We start from the raw sequence: 20,484 nt of genomic DNA, 5'->3' as shown, positions 1-20,484 counted from the left end.
TTATACTACACAGGAAGTATTCCTACTAGAAATATTTCATAATGCCATAATGAAAAATTAAAAATACTACAGTTGAAATATAATTAAGCAATAAGGTCCGAGGGGGTGTGGTATATGTCCAATATACCACGGCTAAGGGCTGTTCTTTTGTACGACGCAACGCGGAGTGCCTGCATACAGCCCTTAGCCGTGGTATATTGGCAATATACCTCAAACCCCCAAGGTGCCTTATTGCTATTATTAACTGGTTACCAATGTAATTACAGCAGTACAAATAAATGTTTGTCATACAGGTGGTATACCACAGCTTTCATCCAATCAGCATTCAGGGCTCGAACCACCCAGTTTATAATATGTAATAATGTGCGCAAAATAAAACCTCTGGACTCATTCAGCTATATACTGTAACATTGGACCATGCAAGCTATGCAATTGACAATAACTTTCCTGCAAACATATAAAATATTATGCATTGTGCATTAGCCCATGCATTAAGCATTGATTGGGGGTTTAATTAAATATTATTATTTTTATCCCCTTAGAGGCAATTAATGGGATGAGTTAGTTATATAATCTTACTAGCTATTTACCCTAAATCACCCTAATGTATATAAACTGCACACATGAGCGCTATAAGAGGTCAAGGAAGTCACGTGAGTCGCGACCCATGCAGATGTGCGCAAGAAAAGTTTTGAGAGGGTGACAACTGGCGAGCGTGACGCGTGACTGTATTTTACAGTAGATCAAACACGCATACTAGCTGTCCGCAGAGCGGTCCAAAACGCCTCCTGAGAAGTCCAAGTAGTCTATGACAAGATATGATTTAGGAATACCTTTTAAAGTCTTACAGTGGAGTCATTTTCACAGGGAACATGTAAGTAGCCCTTACATGCTGGATCACTTGGTGGATACTGGATAGAAAACATTCCCTCGCGCAAAAGTCCACCTGTGTAATTTGGATTAATTGATTAATGTTTTTAGCGCAAAAAACAATACTCTCTGCTTTTTGGGTGGTTCGAGGGGGTGACCACCACCACCACCTCTTGACTGACCCGCTGTGGAGGAATGAGTGATGCCGGAGAGAGGATGTACCATCGGGAGTCTGGTGGTACTGTCTGTGTTGGAGATGGGGCTCGGTGCGTCCAGCATCGCCCTCGGGGTGGTCGGCATCATCCGAGTCAGGTCGGTTCACAAGCTGCAGCTTGGGGATGCCTCCCCTATATGGAGTGGAGTGTGTGTAAGTCAAATAATTCACTTTTGCAGTATTATTACCTCTATGGTTAATAGGAATGGGAGGGTATAACTTTTTATTTCCCCCCAGTTTCTCATCTGTGGACTATGTGGGATGGTGTGTGCAAAGAAGAGGTCAGGCTTGATTGTAAGTTGATTTTAATACAATGTATTTAACATGGGTACACTCTTAGAAAAAAAGGTGCTATCTAGAACCTAAATGGGTTCTTTGGCTGTCCCCATAGGAGAACCATTTGAATAACCCTTTTTGGTTTCAGGGAGAACCTTTTTGGAGCCAGGTATAATCCTTTCCACAGAGGGTTCTACCTGGAACCCAAAAGGATTCTACCTGGAACCCAAAATGTTTCTCCTATGGGGACAGCCAAAGAACCATTTTGGAACCCTTTTTTCGAACATGCAGTGCATTGTTGGGGTTAGAGCTTGCAAGGGTTAGAGCTTGCAAGAAAGGCATTTCACTGTACTTGTGCATGTGACATCAAAACTCGAAACTTGAAACACCTAGGGCCGGCTCCAGGCATAAGCGACATAAGCGGTTGCTTAGGGCCCGAGGCCGCTGTTATGTCAGTCACTGACAGTCACTCAATTGGCCATGTCAGCTAACCATTTTTTGATTGCTAAATTAGTCTAGCCAGCCATCTAAACTTGTAGTAATCATGGCCGAGTACCGACCAGGCATGCAGGGCACGTGCTCAGAGGCCCTGACCTCCAGAGGGCCCCCCATTGATTTTGTTAGTCACTCTCATTCAGATATCATTAACATGGCATAAGTCATGGCAAAATGTGTAGAATTGTAGGAAATTAGCTTTAAAACTGCAAAAATGTCTCTCCACCCCATGGCAAAATGTGTAGAATTGCACGAAATTTGCTTTAAAACAACAACAATTTCTCTTCACCCCATGGCAAAATGTGTAGTAGTAGTAGTAATTTAGCAGACGCTCTTATCCAGAGCCACATACAATTAGCACATTCATCTTAAGATAGCTAGGTGGGACAACCACATATCTCAGTCATAGTAAGTACATTTATTTTGCTGTGATTCTATCTCTCTCTCCCTCCCTCTCCCTCTCCCTCCCTCTCTCTCTCTCCAGATGATCCTGTTTTCAGCCTGCTGTATCTGTGGGCTGATCAGTGGGATCCTAAACTTCCAGTTTGTGCGTGTGGTGGCAAAGCGTCCCGATGCCCTGTCGTCCCTCTACCTGGCCATCATGGTGCTGGCCTGCCTGGGCATCGGAGTGTCCATCCTGTTTACCTGGCTCACCTGTCGTCTGGCCAGCAGCGAACAGCAGAGGATGTACCTGGAGAGAGAGCTGTCCCTGCACCACTCCCATGAGATGAGTGAAAAGGTGAGCTCAGATAAAAAATGAATGGAAAACTCAATAATGTTATATAATTGGAAATGTGAATATTAATCATAAAATAAAATAGTGACATTTCAGTCAGACAGAGTGAATGGCCTGTCATTTCTGTCACTATGTGTTTCTAAAGCAGTGGTTTTCCAACTCCGGTCCTCCAGTACCCCCAACGATACACATTATTATTGTATCCCGGACAAGCACACCTGATTCAACTTGTCAACTAATCATCAAGCCCTCAATGAGTTGAATCAGGTATGTTTGTCCAGGGCTACAACAAAAATGTGTACTGTTGGAAGTACTCGAGGACCAGAGTTGGGAACCACTCTTCTAAAGAGGGATATGAATGCACCACAGGAGGTTGGTTCAACCTTACTTGGGGAGGACGGGATCATGGTAATGACTGGAGCAGACTTAGTGGAATGGTATCAAATACATGGTTTCCAGGTGTTTGATGCCATTCCATTTGCTCCGTTCCAGCCATTATTATGAACCGTCCTCCCCTCAGCAGCCTCCACTGGAATTCACCTATTTTTAGTCGCTCTGCATAAGAGTGTCTGCTAACTAAAATGACTAAAAAGTAATAATTGAGAACCTTGTATAACCCCACTGTACTATTCTTTATTCCAGGAGTTTGCTGAGAGATCTGAAAGAGCAGCCAGCATCCCCCAGATCTCCTTCAATGGAAAGTCCTCACCTCCATTATCATTAGGCTAAAGCCCAGCTGTGTTACTGTATTCAAAGCAACTTGGAGACAATGTTGGTTCCATACAACCCCAACGGTTGCAGGGGACGTGATCTCTTGCACTTAACTGATACACAAAGGAATCAACTTAATCAACGGAAGTTACGGCAACGCTATGAGAAGGCACTATGAGATTTGACAATCGTCTCACCAATGACGATGGAGGCTGAATGATGCACCTGGATAGTACATGGAAACAGCAGGTAAAGGGGACAAAGCTATGGCACCTCCAAAGGCTCAAAAAGAATAACTAAAACATTTGAGATTGTCAGTGTTGAGACATTGAGAGACATTACTGCTTCAGGGTTTGACTGGTCATAGAGATGATGTCACACGGTGGATGTTGTTTCCAGTACTAATATTTATTTTAATTATTATTTATGTATGTATTATTTAAATATATTATTGTTTATTCATAAGCATGCAAATATAATAACGTCCCATCTGTGACATGGTTTTACAATTTAGAGAATTATAATGAATTAAAGGTTTAATGATGGTGATATATAATATAATAAGCCATTTAGCAGACGCTTTTATCCAAAGCAACTTACAGTCATGCGTGCATACATTATTATTTATTTTTTTGTGTATGGGTGGTCCCGGGGATCGAACCCACTACCTTGGCGTTACAAGCGCCGTACTCTACCAGCTGAGCTACAGAGGACCATGATGATGATGAATGATGGATGACAACAATGATGATGGATGACGACTTCGATGGATGATGATGAATGATGATGATGATGGTGATGATTTTGATGACTTTATTGTATCCAGTAGGAAATTAATTCTAAATGCATTAGTATATTTTGCAGCAGACCACAACCAGTAGCAGGCAGTAGTGATAGTTATATTTTCCCCACTAGAGGGAGCACTCCATCTCCTTTTAACTTAGGTCTGTCCCAAATGGCACCCTATTCCCTATATAGTGCACTACTTTTGACCAGAGCCCTATGGACAAAGGTAGTGCACTATATAGGGAATAGGGACTCAGACGATGATTCTTGTAGTAGAACGTTTGAACAGCATAATAAATCTGGAACCTTATGGATACATGAGTGTTGCAGTTTGTGTATCCCTTAACCTGAAAATATCCAGTCCTATTTATGGGAATGCTGTCCAGAGAAGTTAAGCCAGTGGACGGACGAGGAAAGACATTCCATTAATTTACATTTATGTATTTTCTTACCGACTCCCTCATCCCTTGCAAAGTAAGAATTCAGATTATGGTTACGTCCCAAACGGCACCCTATTCCCTACACAGTGCACTACTTTTGACCAGAGCCCATAGGGAGGATTCCATTTGGGACACAGAGAGACTGTATCCCGGGGAGCTGTGAAAACCACCAGAACTTCCTGTAAAGTGAAACCTCGTCCTTCCAAGGCCACCCCTGCTCTCATGGGGACATTGGACAGGGTGAAACCTCCCAAACAAAGCTCCCCTGAAGGTCCTCACCCAGCTCTGTCTGTCCTATAAATCTGTTGCCATGGTGAACCAGGTGGAGGTGTGGGAGACAAACTGACTGACTGCTATATTTTTCTCCTTTCCCCTTTTTGGGGAAAAACTTCCAAATACTGTTTCACCTGGCTCTAGTCCTGGACAGCTAACTGACTGACTGACTGACTGACTGACTGGCTGACTGACTGGCTGACTAACTGACTGACTGGCTGACTAACTGACTGACTGGCTGACTGACTGACTGACTGACTGGCTGACTGACTGACTGACTAACTGACTGGCTGACTGGCTGACTGACTGGCTGACTAACTGACTGACTGGCTGACTGACTGACTGACTGACTGACTGACTGACTGACTGACTGACTGACTGACTGGCTGGCTGACTAACTGACTGGCTGACTGACTGACTGACTGGCTGACCAACTGACTGGCTGACTGGCTGACTGGCTGACTAACTGACTGGCTGACTGACTGACTGGCTGACTAACTGACTGACTAACTGACTGGCTGGCTGGCTGGCTGACTGGCTGACTGGCTGACTGACTGACTAACTGACTGACTGACTGGCTGACTAACTGACTGACTGACTGACTGACTGACTGACTGGCTGACTGACTGGCTGACTAACTGACTGACTGGCTGACTGACTGACTGACTGGCTAACTAACTAACTGACTGACTGACTGACCTGACTGGCTGACTAACTGACTGACTGGCTGACTGACTGACTGACTGACTGACTGATTGACTGGCTGACTAACTGACTGATTGGCTGACTAACTGACTGACTGGCTGACTGACTGACTGACTGACTGGCTGGCTGACTGGCTGACTGGCTGACTAACTGACTGGCTGACTGGATGACTGACTGACAGACTGGCTGACTAACTGACTGGCTGACTGGCTGACTAACTGACTGGCTGACTAACTGACTGGCTGGCTGACTGACTGACTGACTGACTGGCTCACTGGCTGACTGGCTGACTGACTGACTGACTGGCTGACTGGCTGGCTGACTGGCTGATTGGCTGGCTGGCTGACGGACTGACAGACTAACTGACTGGCTGGCTGACTGACTGACTGGCTGACTGACTGGCTGACTGGCTGACTGGCTGGCTGACTGGCTGGCTGACTGGCTGGCAGACTGGCTGGCAGACTGTCTGACTGACTCACTGGCTGACTGACTTGCTGACAGACTGACTGACACACTGACTGACTGACTGACTGACTGACTGACTGGCTGACAGACTGACTGACTGACTGACACACTGACTGACTAACTGACTGACGGGCTGGCTGGCTGGCTGACTATCTGACTGACTGGCTGACTAACTGACTGACTGGCTGACTGACTGACTGGCTGGCAGACTGGCTGGCAGACTGGCTGGCTGGCTGGCTGGCTGACTGACTGGCTGACTGGCTGACTGGCTGACTGACTTTCTGACAGACTGACTGACACACTGACTGACTGACTGACTGACTGACTGGCTGACAGACTGACAGACTGACTGACACACTGACTGACTAACTGACTGACTGGCTGGCTGACTAACTGACTGGCTGGCTGACTAACTGACTGACTGGCTGACTAACTGATTGGCTGACTGACTGGCTGGCTGACTGACTGACTGACTGACTGACTGGCTGACTGGCTGACTGGCTGGCTGACTGACTGGCTGACTGGCTGGCTGGCTGGCTGACTGGCTGACTGACTAACAGACTGGCTGACTTGCTGGCTGGCTGGCCAATAATAACTTATTCTATTATTCCATTGTATTTTTCTTTCCTTCAGGAGAGACTTTAGGGTTATTTCCTTCAGGAGAGACTTTAGGGTTATTTCCTTCAGGAGAGACTTTAGGGTTCTTTCCTTCAGGAGAGACTTTAGGGTTATTTCCTTCAGGAGAGACTTTAGGGTTCTTTCCTTCAGGAGAGACGTTAGGGTTCTTTCCTTCAGGAGAGACTTTAGGGTTCTTTCCTTCAGGAGAGACGTTAGGGTTCTTTCCTTCAGGAGATACTTTAGGGTTCTTTGGGGTTATTTCCTTCAGGAGAGTCTTTAGGGTTCTTTCCTTCAGGAGATACTTTAGGGTTATTTCCTTCAGGAGAGTCTTTAGGGTTCTTTCCTTCAGGAGAGACTTTAGGGTTATTTCCTTCAGGAGAGACTTTAGGGTTCTTTAGGGTTCTTTCCTTCAGGAGATACTTTACGGTTCTTTCCTTCAGGAGAGACTTTAGGGTTCTTTCCTTCAGGAGAGACGTTAGGGTTCTTTCCTTCAGGAAATACTTTAGGGTTCTTTCCTTCAGGAGAGACGTTAGGGTTCTTTCCTTCAGGAGAGACGTTAGGGTTCTTTCCTTCAGGAGAGACTTTAGGGTTCTTTCCTTCAGGAGAGACTTTAGGGTTCTTTCCTTCAGGAGAGACTTTAGGGTTCTTTCCTTTAGGAGAGACTTTAGGGGAAGAACTCAGAGACAGACATATGCCATCTTTTATGTTTTCAGGGAATGTTGAGTGAGTACTACAGTGATGGATCAGTGGATGTGTCCAAATGGCACCCTATTCCCTTTATAGTGCACTACTTTTGACCAGGGCCCATAGGGCATATATAGGGAATAGGGTGCCATTTGAGATGCACACAATGTTGCCCCGGTGGAGAGGTCCATACTGTACTGTACTTTAGTTACCTGTGTTGATACTGTACTGCAGCTGAATCACCACAGTTGTCTGCTATCTGGTTAAAAAGTGAGAATGACAGAAAAAGACTCAGTCAGTGATAGGCAGCTCCAGATATGTAGCTACACCAAACCATTTCCTTCAGCAGCACAGATACAGAGTGTCTGTCTCAATGGCTCCCTGTTCCCTCTATCAGAACCTTATGGGCCCTGGTCAAAAGTCTAATCAAATCAAATGTTATTCCTCACATATTTGGTAAACAGCAGGTGTGGACTATCAGTGAAATCAACTGACGGGCCCTTCCCAACCATGCAGAGAGAAAGACAATAGTAGTGCACTATACAGGGAATAGGGTGCTTTTTGGGATGTAGAAAAGGTGATGTTCCCCCACCGCTGCTAATTAATCTCTGCCTGCCTGCCTGCCTGCCTGCCTGCCTGCCTGCCTGCCTGCCTGCCTGCCTGCCTGCCTGCCTGCCTGCCTGCCTGCCTCTGTCTCTGTCTGTCTGCCTCTGTCTGTCTGCCTCTGTGTGTGTGTCTCTCTGTCTGTCTGTCTGTCTGTCTGTCTGTCTGTCTGTCTGTCTGTCTGTCTGTGTGTCTCTCTGTCTGTCTGCCTCTGTCTGTGTGTCTGTTTGTCTGTCTGCCTCTGTCTGTGTGTGTGTCTGTGTGTCTGTCTGTCTGTCTGTCTGTCTGCCTGCCTGTCTCAGAAGGGAGTGTCTGAAGATATATGACTGAAGGTTAATCCTGGAGCCACAGAAAGAATCAGCCCCTATTTGGGAGGTGATTTGTACACAGAGCAGACTGAGGCTGTGTCCCAAATGGCACCCTATTCCCTACATAGTGCATGGTGCCCTATGGGCCCTGGTCAAAGGTAGTGCACTATAAAGGGAATAGGATGCCATTTGGGACGCATCCTGAGTGTGTGTGCGGGTGCACTAAATATCACTGTAGATTGTTTTAGGTGAACAACAGACATCCCACAGGTTCAGCCAGAAGCGTTCTGTGATCACACGGTCTCAATTTACACCCAGTGCTTGATTTGGACTGAAATACGGGCAGGTACTCATTTTGGGTGCTGGTACCGTTTATATTTAAGTGCGGGAACTCCTCAATACTTTTGAGGTAAGATTCTATACGATGTGCAGGAACTCAAGCAAAGCAGAAGAACATTTGAGGTGCCTGTACTCAGTTCCGGTGAGCTCCTGCCCAAGTCAAATACTGTTTACACCTGATATTGAATTCTATCATCACTTATGTACTGTACTGGATGTATATGTGGCATCATGTTGATTATATAACTCCATTATGAAGTGGTCATGTTCTTTATCCTTTGGTTAATATTGTACCATTTACTGTAGTAGTCGTTCAGTTGTGTGAGAGCAAACAGGAGATTTTAGACTGGGAATTAGACTGCAGTACACTGTCAATCCAAGGGGTGGAACTATCGTATTGTGGGTAAAACTATTTCCGTCCAACAACACAAGCTGCCCTTAATATACACAGATGAACTGGACTGTTCCATTGTATACCACAGGGATTGATGGGGTTTGACTGAGAAAGAGTCTAACCGTTCATGACTTGTAGTCCTTGATAAGGGCAGGGATTGATGGGGTTTGACTGAGAACGAGTCTAACCCTTCATGACTTGTAGTCCTTGATAAGGGCAGGGATTGATGGGGTTTGACTGGGAAAGAATCTAACTCTTCATGACTTGTAGTCCTTGATAAGGGCAGGGATTGATGAGGTTTGACTGAGAAAGAGTCTAACCCTTCATGACTTGTAGTCCTTGATAAGGGAAGAGATTATTCATAAAGTAAAGTGCATGTATGTTGTGGTGTCAAAAGACAAGGAATTGATCGGGACATGCATAGTATGTTCATGTCTATTCAGTCTGAACGAGCTCTTTATGTCTGTGTTGATACAAAGAGGTGAAAGCCATGAGAACAGTATCCCGTATCTAACACCATGTTAATCTGTACCGCCCTTCCCTATTATTTCCTCTGTTGTCCTTTCTCTTCTAGTAATCCACTGCCTCTCCATTTGCTCTCTGTAAGAAGTTTGAATCTGCAAACTCATAGAGATTAATGGTTCTTTATAATCTTTTGGAATTTGTGTCTAGACAAAACTACATTTCCACTACAGTTCACTTCAGCCAGCCTGGAAAGGAGAACGTTGGCAGGGGGTGTAGTTCTGGTTTAAAGGGGCAATCTGGGATTGGTACATCCGTTTTTGGACGTTTAAATTAATGATGTATAATCTCTGTTGTTTGAATTGCAGATATTCCATTTAAGGGGCCTGTTTTATGAGTCCACTAACGTAGACTGTAACTACCTTCTCGAAAATGTGCCAAAAAAGTATGTTCCTCCAAAACCCCTATCTATCCAATAACACACCCATAACATTGCAGGTAGACATGATTCAGAGGTGTTCTGGTGTGTGTCCCAAATGGCACCCTGTTCCCCATATAGTGCACTACTTTTGACAAGAGCCTTATGGGTCCTGGTCAAAGGTAGTGCACTATATAGGGAACAGGATTATATGGGCCCTGGTCAAAAGTAGTGCACTATATAGGGAATATGGTGCCTTTTGTGACACAGATCTGTTGTATACAGAGGGGCTCTGCTTGTTAGTGTGTGTAACCGGAGCCCTTGGCCCCTCGGAGCCTGATCACCGTCTTTGAGCTTGAGTTTCAGAGGCTAATGTGTCTAAGAGACATCCACAAATCACAGTTCTGAACAGAAGCATTCTTCTGTCCTCTGGGGTATACAGGACTTCAACTTGTTCCCCTCTGTGATATATGCTGAGGCCAAGAAGTCATGCAGCTATTAATTTATTAGCCCCTTGATTTATGTACACTATAAAAGCACCAGTGGTGTCTGCCCCATCCCTCCATCCCTCCCCACTCCTCCTCTGAGTACACTATAAAAGCATCAGTAGTGTCTGCTCCATCACTCCATCTCTCTATCCCTCCATCCCTCCATCCCTCCATCACTCCATCCCTCCCCACTCCTCCTCTGAGTACACTATAAAAGCATCAGTAGTGTCTGCTCCATCCCTCCATCTCTCTATCCCTCCATCCCTCCATCCCTCCATCACTCCATCACTCCATCCCTCCCCACTCCTCCTCTGAGTACACTCTAATAATTTGGTGACAGACGATGTGAAGGCTGAGAAAGTTCAACAATTAGACAAAATCAAAACAAACATGGGTTTACAGTTTCTTGGCCCGTAGTTCATGTGTCACTCTGGTAGTTGAATACTGTGGAAGGTAATGGATGAATGTTGAGATCAGCGCATGGAAGCAGACCTCTAAAAGAGCAGAGTATAACACTGCCTCCATGGAGGGAGATAGATTACTGAAGAGGCCGTGTACTGTGCACTATGTGTCTCAAATGGCGCCCTATTCCCTGTTTAGGGCACTACTTTTGACCAGAGCCTATAGGGATCTGAAGTGCCCTATATAGGGGATATAGAGTGCCATTTGGAATGCGGCCTCTAGATGGTGTTTTTCTACAGTCATGGTTTCATTGAGTCACTTGTTGATCTGTCCTGAAACCAGCCTTTCATCAATTCCTCATCAATCTGTCAGCTGTTATATACCAAAGACACTCCTTGTCACGATCGTTAGACGGAGTAGACCAATGCGCAGCGTTAGTTGCAAACATACTTAAGGTTTATTATCTTTAGTGATAATATAAACAACAAAACAACAAACGAAACGTGCAGTCCTACGGTTAACACAACCAACACGGAACAAACCAAACGGAAACAAGATCCCACAAACACTATGGGAAAACAGACAGTTTAAATATGGTTCCCAATCAGAGACAACCAGCAACAGCTGACACTCGTTGCCTCTGACTGGGAACCACTCTGGCCAACATAGAAATACAACACATAGAATATACAACACAGAACAAGAACACATAGAATCTACACACCTGGCTCAACATATAGAGTCCCCAGAGCCAGGGTGTGACAGTACTTTCCCAAAGGCGCGGACTGCGACCGCGCCTTAACATAGACAAAACAGGGGAGGGCTGGGTGGGCATTCCTCCTCGGAGGCGGTTCCGCTCGGGCTTGACCACCACCCTCCAATAGTCCCCCGTAGCGCCCCTGGTCCGGTCTGGCCCCGCTGGCTGGCGCTGGACTGGACATCGTAGAAGCGGATTGCTTCAGCTCCGGTGTGGAGCAGCTGACCGGTACCTGACCAGGCACCGGTGACCCAGGCACGGGTTGTGCCGGACTGACGACGCACACCCCCTGGCTTGGTGCGTGGAGCAGGAACGGGCGGACCGGGCTGACGATGCGCACCCCTGGCTCGGTGCGTGGGGCAGAACGGGCCGGACCGGGCTGGCGACTTCGCACCCTTGGCTTGGTGCGTGGAGCAGGAAACGGGCGGACCGGACTGACGACTCGCACCCCTGGCTTGGTGCGTGGAGCAGGAACGGGCCGGACCGGGCTGACGACTCGCACCCCTGGCTTGTGCGTGGAGCAGGAACGGGCGGACCGGGCTGACAACTTCGCACCCCCTGGCTTGTGCGTGGAGCAGGAACGGGCGGACCGGGTTGACGACTCGCACCCCTGGCTTGGTGCGTGGAGCAGGAACGGGCCGGACCAGGCTGACGACTCGCACCTTTGGCTTGTGCGTGGAGCAGGAACGGGCGGACCGGGCTGACGACTTCGCACCCCTGGCTTGGTGCGTGGAGCAGGCGGCCTTACCGGGCTGACGACTCGCACCCCTGGCTTGGTGCGAGTGGCAGGAACAGGCCGGGCCGGGCTGGCGACGCGCACCGTAGGCTTGGTGCGAGGAGCAGGAACAGGCCGGGCCGGGCTGGCGACGCGCACCGTAGGCTTGGTGCGAGGAGCAGGAACAGGCCGGGCCGGGCTGGCGGCCGCGCACCGTAGGCTTGGTGCGAGTGGCAGGAACAGGCCGGGCCGGGCTGGCGACGCGCACCGTAGGCTTGGTGCGAGTGGCAGGAACAGGCCGGGCCGGGCTGGCGACGCGCACCGTAGGCTTGATGCGAGTGGCAGGAACAGGCCGGGCCGGGCTGGCGACGCGCACCGTAGGCTTGGTGCGTGGAGCAGGAACAGGCCGGGCCGGGCTGGCGACGCGCACCGTAGAGATTGGTGCGAGTGGCAGGAACAGGCCGGGCCGGGCTGGCGACGCGCACCGTAGGCTTGGTGCGTGGAGCAGGAACAGGCCGGGCCGAGCTGGCGGCGCGCACCGTAGGCTTGGTGCGAGGGGCAGGAACAGGCCGGGCCGGGCTGGCGACGCGCACCGTAGGCTTGGTGCGGGGAGCAGGAACGGGCCGGACCGGGCTGACGACTCGCACCCCTGGCTTGGTGCGTGGAGCAGGAACGGGCCGGACCGGGCTGACGACTCGCACCGTAGGCTTGGTGCGAGGGGCAGGAACAGGCCGGGCCGGGCTGGCGACACGCACCGTAGGCTTGGTGCGGGGAGCAGGAACAGGCCGGGCCGGGCTGGCGACGCGCACCGTAGGCTTGGTGCGAGGGGCAGGAACAGGCCGGGCCGGACTGGCGACGCGCACCCTTAACTTAGTGCGGGGAGCAGGAACGGGCCGGACCGGACTGGTGACGCACACCACTTGCTTGGTGTGAGGAGCGGGACTGGGTTTCGTCATAACCCTCCGCTCCCTCAGCTGCCTACCTAGTTCCTCTCGCCGTGCCTCTATTCTCACCTTCTCCCTTATCGCCTCCAATAGCTCCACCCTCTGCAGCACTAACTCCTGCTCCCTCTGCACCAATAGCCCCCTTAACCTGGTGGCCTCTTCACCTAACCTCTTAATATGCCCTGTAGCTGCCTCCTGCTGCCCCGTCGCCCATGCCGTGTGCCCCCCCCAAAAAATTTTTTGGGGTTGCCTCTCGTCCGTCCGACGACGACACTATTGACGCCGTTGCTCCTCTCTCCGTCGCGCCTCTACCGTCTCCCTCCATGGACGGCGATCCATCCCGTCCTGGATTTCCTCCCAGGTCCAGGACCCCTGCCCGTCCAATATTTGCTCCCACGTCCAGGCTGCCTGCTCCTGGACACGCTGCTTGGTCCTGGTATGGTAGGATCTTCTGTCACGATCGTTAGACGGAGTAGACCAATGCGCAGCGTTAGTTGCAAACATACTTAAGGTTTATTATCTTTAGTGATAATATAAACAACAAAACAACAAACGAAACGTGCAGTCCTACGGTTAACACAACCAACACGGAACAAACCAAACGGAAACAAGATCCCACAAACACTATGGGAAAACAGACAGTTTAAATATGGTTCCCAATCAGAGACAACCAGCAACAGCTGACACTCGTTGCCTCTGACTGGGAACCACTCTGGCCAACATAGAAATACAACACATAGAATATACAACACAGAACAAGAACACATAGAATCTACACACCCTGGCTCAACATATAGAGTCCCCAGAGCCAGGGTGTGACACTTCTTCAGACCAGGAACAATTAAGAGAACATTTCAATTCCCTTAGTGTAACATGTAAATAAATTAGCATTTCGTACAGTGCCATAAAATTACAATAAATATTTGCCACTTATAATAATGAGTATGACTAATAATGAGTATGACTAATAATGAGTATGACTAATGATGAGTATTAATAATATCGAGTATTAATAATATTGAGTATTAGTAATATTGAGTATTAATAATAATGAGTATGAATAATAATGGATATTACTAATAATGAGTCTTAATAATAATGAGTATTACTACACCACTATGTACAAGAGTTAGAACAGTAGTATAAGAGGTGGTCATACTTTTGGCAAGTTAGTGGTGCCTCTCTCTCTCTCTCTCTCTCTCTCTCTCTCTCTCTCTCTCTCTCTCTCTCTCTCTCTCTCTCTCTCTCTCTCTCTCTCTCTCTCTCTCTCTCTCTCTCTCCAGGACCATCGCTGGGAATGGTGAAAATCGCCGCTCCAGCTCTGTGACTCATTGCAGGGAGAGGAAATGTGAAGTGTTTGTGAGTCTGTTTGGGAGTGATCGCTGTGGTTTGCTGGGTCATATCCACATCCTTGGACACACTGTGTTTCGTTCACTCTCACTTTTTCCACCAGCCAGCCACATGTACATCACTTTAAAGAGATTCCCTCACAGCATGGCCCTTTGATAAGGCGGAGGTGAATCTAACAGCAGGCTCTAGACCAGGGGTGGGCAAACGTTTTGGCTCGAGGGCCACATCAGGATTTTGAAATTCAACTGAGGGCCTCACATATACCTTTTCACCGATTTGCTTGTCGAAATCAATTTGCGGGCCAGAAAAAAGGCAGTTATGTGATAGTATATACGTCCATTATAATTTCGAAATACTTCCTGTCTAGTTTTAGACGTTCAAGTGTGGCCTGGAGTGTGTGTTTCTTTCTCCCAAAATAATACTTTTCACACAAAAACTTCAACCCTCCCTCCGGCCAGATTGAATGGGATCGCGGGCCGGACAGGTTTTGCTGAGGTATCAACCTTGACTCTCTCAGTTCCACTGGTAATGTAAGAATCAGAGGGATGGTTAGCTGGAGGAGGAGGAGAGCAACGGGTCAATACTACTGACACAGTATGGATATATGAACACTAATGATTCAGGCCATTTGTTATTCAAGAATCCAGTGCAATATTTACTGCTACTGAAAATAATTTTGTGTTTTGAGCGATTCATGCTAATTACAGTTTTTTCTGATTGGTTAAGCACATTTTTTGTAACTATTGGCTATTTTTGCAAATCTCTACACACAAATAAGAAAACCTTTCACCCAATTATCAAAACATCATAGTTCTCTTGCAAAAGCGAACACAGCTAGATTAACTCTTCACACCTTCTTAAAAATGGTGTTTTCGTATCAAACAGTAAACACAAGCCATCATCTACTAAGCACACAATGTGCCAACTACACACTGATGGTATGAATACAAAACACATCTGGCGTTTGCTTTCTCTGTGTACAGATGTCAATTTGAGGTCATACTTTTGTCATAGTGTCATGTAAACATACAAGGATCCAAACTTCAAGTATTGGTGTTTATTCACACTCATCAAAACCAAGACAAAGTCAGAACACAAAATAGTAATTTCACAAAAAAAGAAAAACAATCAGCCTACATCATGTCGTCATTCTGGGTCCGGCCACAAAATTTCGTCCACATCGCATGCGATATCCTCCAGTCCAAGGCACCGGGGAAAATATCTCCTTGAATGCCGTATCCAGGCCTGACATGATGCCTGGTCAATATCTCCACATGCCTCCTCCATTGCCTGTAAAAGGGCTACCTGTTGATGAGGATGACGGTCGTACACTTTCCAGCGCCAGGCAGAGAAGAACTCCTCGATGGGATTTAAGAATGGAGAGTATGGAGGGAGGTTGAGTGCCATGAAGAATGGGTGGTCTGTAAACTAGTTGCGGACCAAAGCAGCCCTATGGAAACTAACAATGTCCCATATGATGACATATCGGGTATGCTCTGGTCTCTGAACAGTGAGCATGTCATGTAAGGTGTCCAGGAATGCAATAATGTGTGCAGTGTTGTATGGGCCTAAGGTTGCATGATGGTGAACAACACCATTTTGGCTTATAGCTGCACACATGGTTATGTTACCACCACGTTGTCCTGGGACATTGATGATGGCACGGTGTCCAATAATGTTCCTGCCACGTCTCCTGGTTTTACTGAGGTTAAAACCGGCCTCATCTACAAAAAGTAGCTCATGTCCCATGGCATCTGCTTCTAGTTCCATCACTCTCTGGACAAGACAAAACAAATGCAACACATCAGGCCCATGCACAGCACTACAGTATGCACTTCCAAATTCAGAACCAATGACACTATAGCTTACCTGCACATAGTCATATCGCAGTTGCTTTACACGTTCTGTGTTTCTCTCGAAAGGAACTCTGTAAATTTGCTTCATTCTTATTCTGTGGCGCGCAAGTACACGACTTAGTGCAGAAATACTTACACTGTGTATATTTTGAAAGATGGTGTCATTATCAATTATGCGCTGCTGTATTTCGCGCAGTCTTATTGCATTATTGGCAATCACCATGTTCACTATATGGGTCTCTTGCTCTGGAGTGAACATTCTTCCTCTGCCCCCAACATCTGGACGTCTAGCAATTCTGTAAAGTAACAATTTCAGTATTTTTGCATGAATGGTACTGTTGTGTTTCTCATTAGAGTATGGCAGTGCTACAAAGTAGGTACCGATTCTCATTTCGAAATGTCCTAATGATGCTTGCCACAGTGTAGCGGCTCAAATTAGGCTGAACCCGTTGGCCAGCTTCCCTCAGGGTCATCCCATGGTTGATGACATGGTCCACTATTGTAGCTCTGATGTCATCAGTTATTCTATTTCTTACTCTTCTTACCCTTCCTCTTTCCCCTCCTCGTCCTCTTCTTGCTCCTCCTTGTCCTCTTCCTCTAACTTCCTCTAACCCTCTCGCTTCTTCAACTCCACGTCCTCTTCCTCCAACTTCTTCAACTCCACGTCCTCTCCCTCGGCCTCCTCGGCCTCCTCTGATTCTCACTCTTCTCCCTCTTACTGCTCCTTCCATTGTACTCCACACAGACAGCTTACCTGTGGCTTATTTATAGTGCTTAGGCTGATTGCAAAGTGAACTAATTATCTACAACAGTTTTCACATGTGCAAGTGTGCCAGACAGTTGGCAAAATAGTGTTAATGATAGGCATACATGTGTATAATTTTGCTAGGAGTGTGTTGGAAATTTGGTAATTGAGTGTAAGCAGTGAGTTGTGTTTAAAGTTCTGCAAAAAGAGTGTTGTGCAGTGAATTGTGCCTACAGTTTTGCAAAGTGTGTGTTACAAAATTGTAAACTGAGTGCAAAGCAGTGTTTGTGCTTTTAGTTTTGCAAACTCAGTGAGTGGTTTTGCTATACGTATTAATAGTTTTAGAAATTGTGCTACAAGAATCACGATTAGCGCTTAAGCATTCAGAAAAAACTGTAATATCAAATTGCAGTCAGGGGTGTGTGTGTGTGTGTGTGTGTGTGTGTGTGTGTGTGTGTGTGTGTTTGTGTGTGTTAGGTGTTTGGGGTTAAGGTTAGGGTTAAAGGTTAGGGAAAATAGGATTTTGAATGGGAATCAATTGTTTGGTCCCCACAAGGATAGTAAAACAAACGTGTTTGTGTGTCTCCACTTTCCGCACCAGAAACTAGCTAGTTTTGTTAGGTCATAATGATGAGGACAGTAGACTAATGTATGTTTTGTTAGGTCATAATAATGAGGACAGTAGACTAATGTATGTTTTGTTAGGTCATAATGATGAGGACAGTAGACTAATGTATGTTTTGTTAGGTCATAATAATGAGGACAGTAGACTAATGTATGTTTTGTTAGGTCATAATAATGAGGACAGTAGACTAATGTATGTTTTGTTAGGTCATAATAATGAGGACAGTAGACTAATGTATGTTTTGTTAGGTCATAATGATGAGGACAGTAGACTAATGTATGTTTTGTTAGGTCATAATGGTGAAGACAGTAGACTAATGTATGTTTTGTTAGGTCATAATGATGAGGACAGTAGATTAATGTATGTTTTGTTAGGTCATAATGATGAGGACAGTAGACTAATGTATGTTTTGATAGGTCATAATGATGCTTTGGAGTGGAAAGAGTCGAATGATGTCTTTCACCAGTGAAGTATATATACATAGTGGAACTAGAACCCACAGAAAGACAGGGTTTTCATAGTCCTCGTCCCAAATGGCACTCTATTCCCTTCGAAGTGCACTACTTTAGACCAGAGCAGCCTTACATTATCTATAGGGCTCTGGTCAAAAGAAGTGTACTATATAGGGAATAGGGTGCCATTTGGGACTACTATTTGCTCCCCTACTACTGCAGTCTGGAGCCACACATTCCTCTTTACCTTCCCTGACCTCCAGATGGTCTGCAGAGCCAGGGGCTGCAGGAGTCCACGTTACACTAGAACACTGCTCTAATGTGTTCACCAGACACAACCTTCACACTGCTCTGTGTTCATCAGACACAGACCTTCACACTGCTCTGTGTTCACCAGACACAGACCTTCACACTGCTCTGTGTTCACCAGACCTTCACACGGCTCTGTGTTCACCAGACCTTCACTCTGCTCTGTGTTCACCAGACACAGACCTTCACACTGCTCTGTGTTCACCATACCCAGACCGCCACACTGTTCTGTGTTCACTAGACCCAGACCTTCACACTGATCTAATGTGTTCACCAGACACAGATTTTCACACTGCTCTGTGTTCACCAGACAGAGATCTTCACACTGCTCTGTGTTCACCAGGCACAGACCTTCACACTGCTCTGTGTTCACAATACCCAGACCACACTGCTCTGTGTTCACTAGACCCAGACCTTCACACTGGTCTAATGTGTTCACCAGACATCTTCACACTGCTCTGTGTTCACCAGACACAGACCTTCACTCTGCTCTGTGTTCACCAGACAAAGACCTTAACACTGCTCTGTGTTCACCAGACACAGACCTTCACACTGCTCTGTGTTCACCAGGCACAGACCTTCACACTGCTCTGTGTTCACAATAGCCAGACAACACTGCTCTGTGTTCACTAGACCCAGACCTTCACACTGGTCTAATGTGTTCACCAGACACAGGACTTCACACTGCTCTGTGTTCACCAGACACAGACCTTCACACTGCTCTCTGAACACACAGATATACACTGCTCTCTGTCCTGCACGCACTATGTCATTATTCTGTTATTGTCTTATTTGGAGTACCTCTACTGTTTGATGATAATAGGTGTAAGGACATAGTACATAGCTGGTGATGCACTTTGTTGGTTTGAAGGAGCGTCTTAGAGTCCATGAAAAGCAGTATATAAAACCCATGTGTTGTTATTAAAACCTAATGTCCAGAGTTGTTGCTTCTTGAGTGTGGCCATAGCCTGAGGATCAGAGATCAGAAAATGTCAAACGATGTGTACATGTACAGAATCAGTGTAATTACTCTTCATACTGTAAATGTAAAACAGTCTGCATGTTAGCTGACTGTGTCTGCGTTCCAAATGTCACCCTATTCCCTATATAGTTCACTACTTTTGACTATGGCCCTGGTCAACTTGTGCACTAAATAGGGAACAGTGTGCCATTTGGGACGTATCCTGTATGACACACCTTAGAGAGAGAGGCTGTCCAAGCTGGGTGGTCAGACAGGATCACTCGACCACTGGACCGCGACTCGGCGGTCACCATATTAACGTGTACAAATAAACCGCCCCTTAGAAACACATTGTGAAATGGACTTCACAAGTGTGAATTGAGATGAGTGAAGATAAATCGCACATAGCGCCGTCCCGTCGACTCCTCGACGGCCTCTAATGTCTGTCAGTCAACAGAGGGAGAATAGCGTAAGTGTGCGTCCCAAATGGCACCCTATTCCCGGAATAGAGTGCCGTTTGGGACGCCCCCAACAGGATGAGGGGGTCTGCGTTCCAAAAACAACAAGGTGGGAGAGGAGAGCAGAGAAGAGGAGAGGTAGCCCATTGTGTCATGACAGATTGGTCTAACTTGGGGAGGAGGAGGTCACCTCACTGACAAGCTTGGAAGAGCCGAGAGGAGAGGAGAGGAGATGAGAGGGGAGGGGAACTAGATTTTAGTTTGAGACGGAAACTTAGTCTGCGTACCAAATGGCACCCTATTCACTACTAGTAGTGCACTGTGTAGAGAATAGGGAATAGGGCACTATGTAGGGAATAGGGTGACATTTGTGACGCAACGTGAAGCTCACAGCTGCAGTTCAGAGGAGAAGTGGTGTCAGCGTCTCGCATAATTTAAGATGGACTGCTAGGATTATTTTTTTTCTCATGGTATATATGTTTATATTTCTCATGGTGTAAATGGTTATATATCTCATGGTGTAAATGGTTATATTTCTCATGGTGTATGTGGTTATTGGGCTGAGAGCCACCTCACCTTCTTCAGATATACAGGAGGATGACTCCTCTCACATAACTCCACATCA

General features: G+C 46.8%; 1 protein-coding gene across 1 annotated transcript; it reads left to right on the top strand.

The window, feature by feature from the left end:
* Nucleotides 1-235: 235 nt before the first annotated feature.
* Nucleotides 236-3,904, top strand: LOC121585719 (transmembrane protein 196-like). Its single transcript, XM_041902039.2, has 4 exons — nucleotides 236-1,237; nucleotides 1,322-1,378; nucleotides 2,340-2,594; nucleotides 3,234-3,904. Exons 1-4 carry the CDS (start codon nucleotides 1,073-1,075, stop codon nucleotides 3,318-3,320), a joined length of 564 nt encoding a protein of 187 aa, XP_041757973.1. The 5' UTR covers nucleotides 236-1,072; the 3' UTR covers nucleotides 3,321-3,904.
* The last annotated feature ends 16,580 nt before the right edge of the window (nucleotides 3,905-20,484 follow it).

The sequence above is a fragment of the Coregonus clupeaformis genome, chromosome 17, assembly GCF_020615455.1.
Source record: "Coregonus clupeaformis isolate EN_2021a chromosome 17, ASM2061545v1, whole genome shotgun sequence".
NCBI lineage: Eukaryota > Metazoa > Chordata > Actinopteri > Salmoniformes > Salmonidae > Coregonus > Coregonus clupeaformis.
The sequence above is the reverse complement of the archived record's forward strand: the minus strand, read 5'-3'. Positions and strand labels throughout refer to the sequence as shown.

Bases quoted from the DNA above. Each gene is read 5' to 3' on its own strand.
- LOC121585719 (XM_041902039.2), top strand. From the start codon at position 1,073: ATGCCGGAGAGAGGATGTACCATCGGGAGTCTGGTGGTACTGTCTGTG. The intron at 1,238-1,321 runs GTAAGTCAAATA...ATTTCCCCCCAG, and splicing joins CTATATGGAGTGGAGTGTGT to TTTCTCATCTGTGGACTATG. The intron at 2,595-3,233 runs GTGAGCTCAGAT...TCTTTATTCCAG, and splicing joins CCCATGAGATGAGTGAAAAG to GAGTTTGCTGAGAGATCTGA.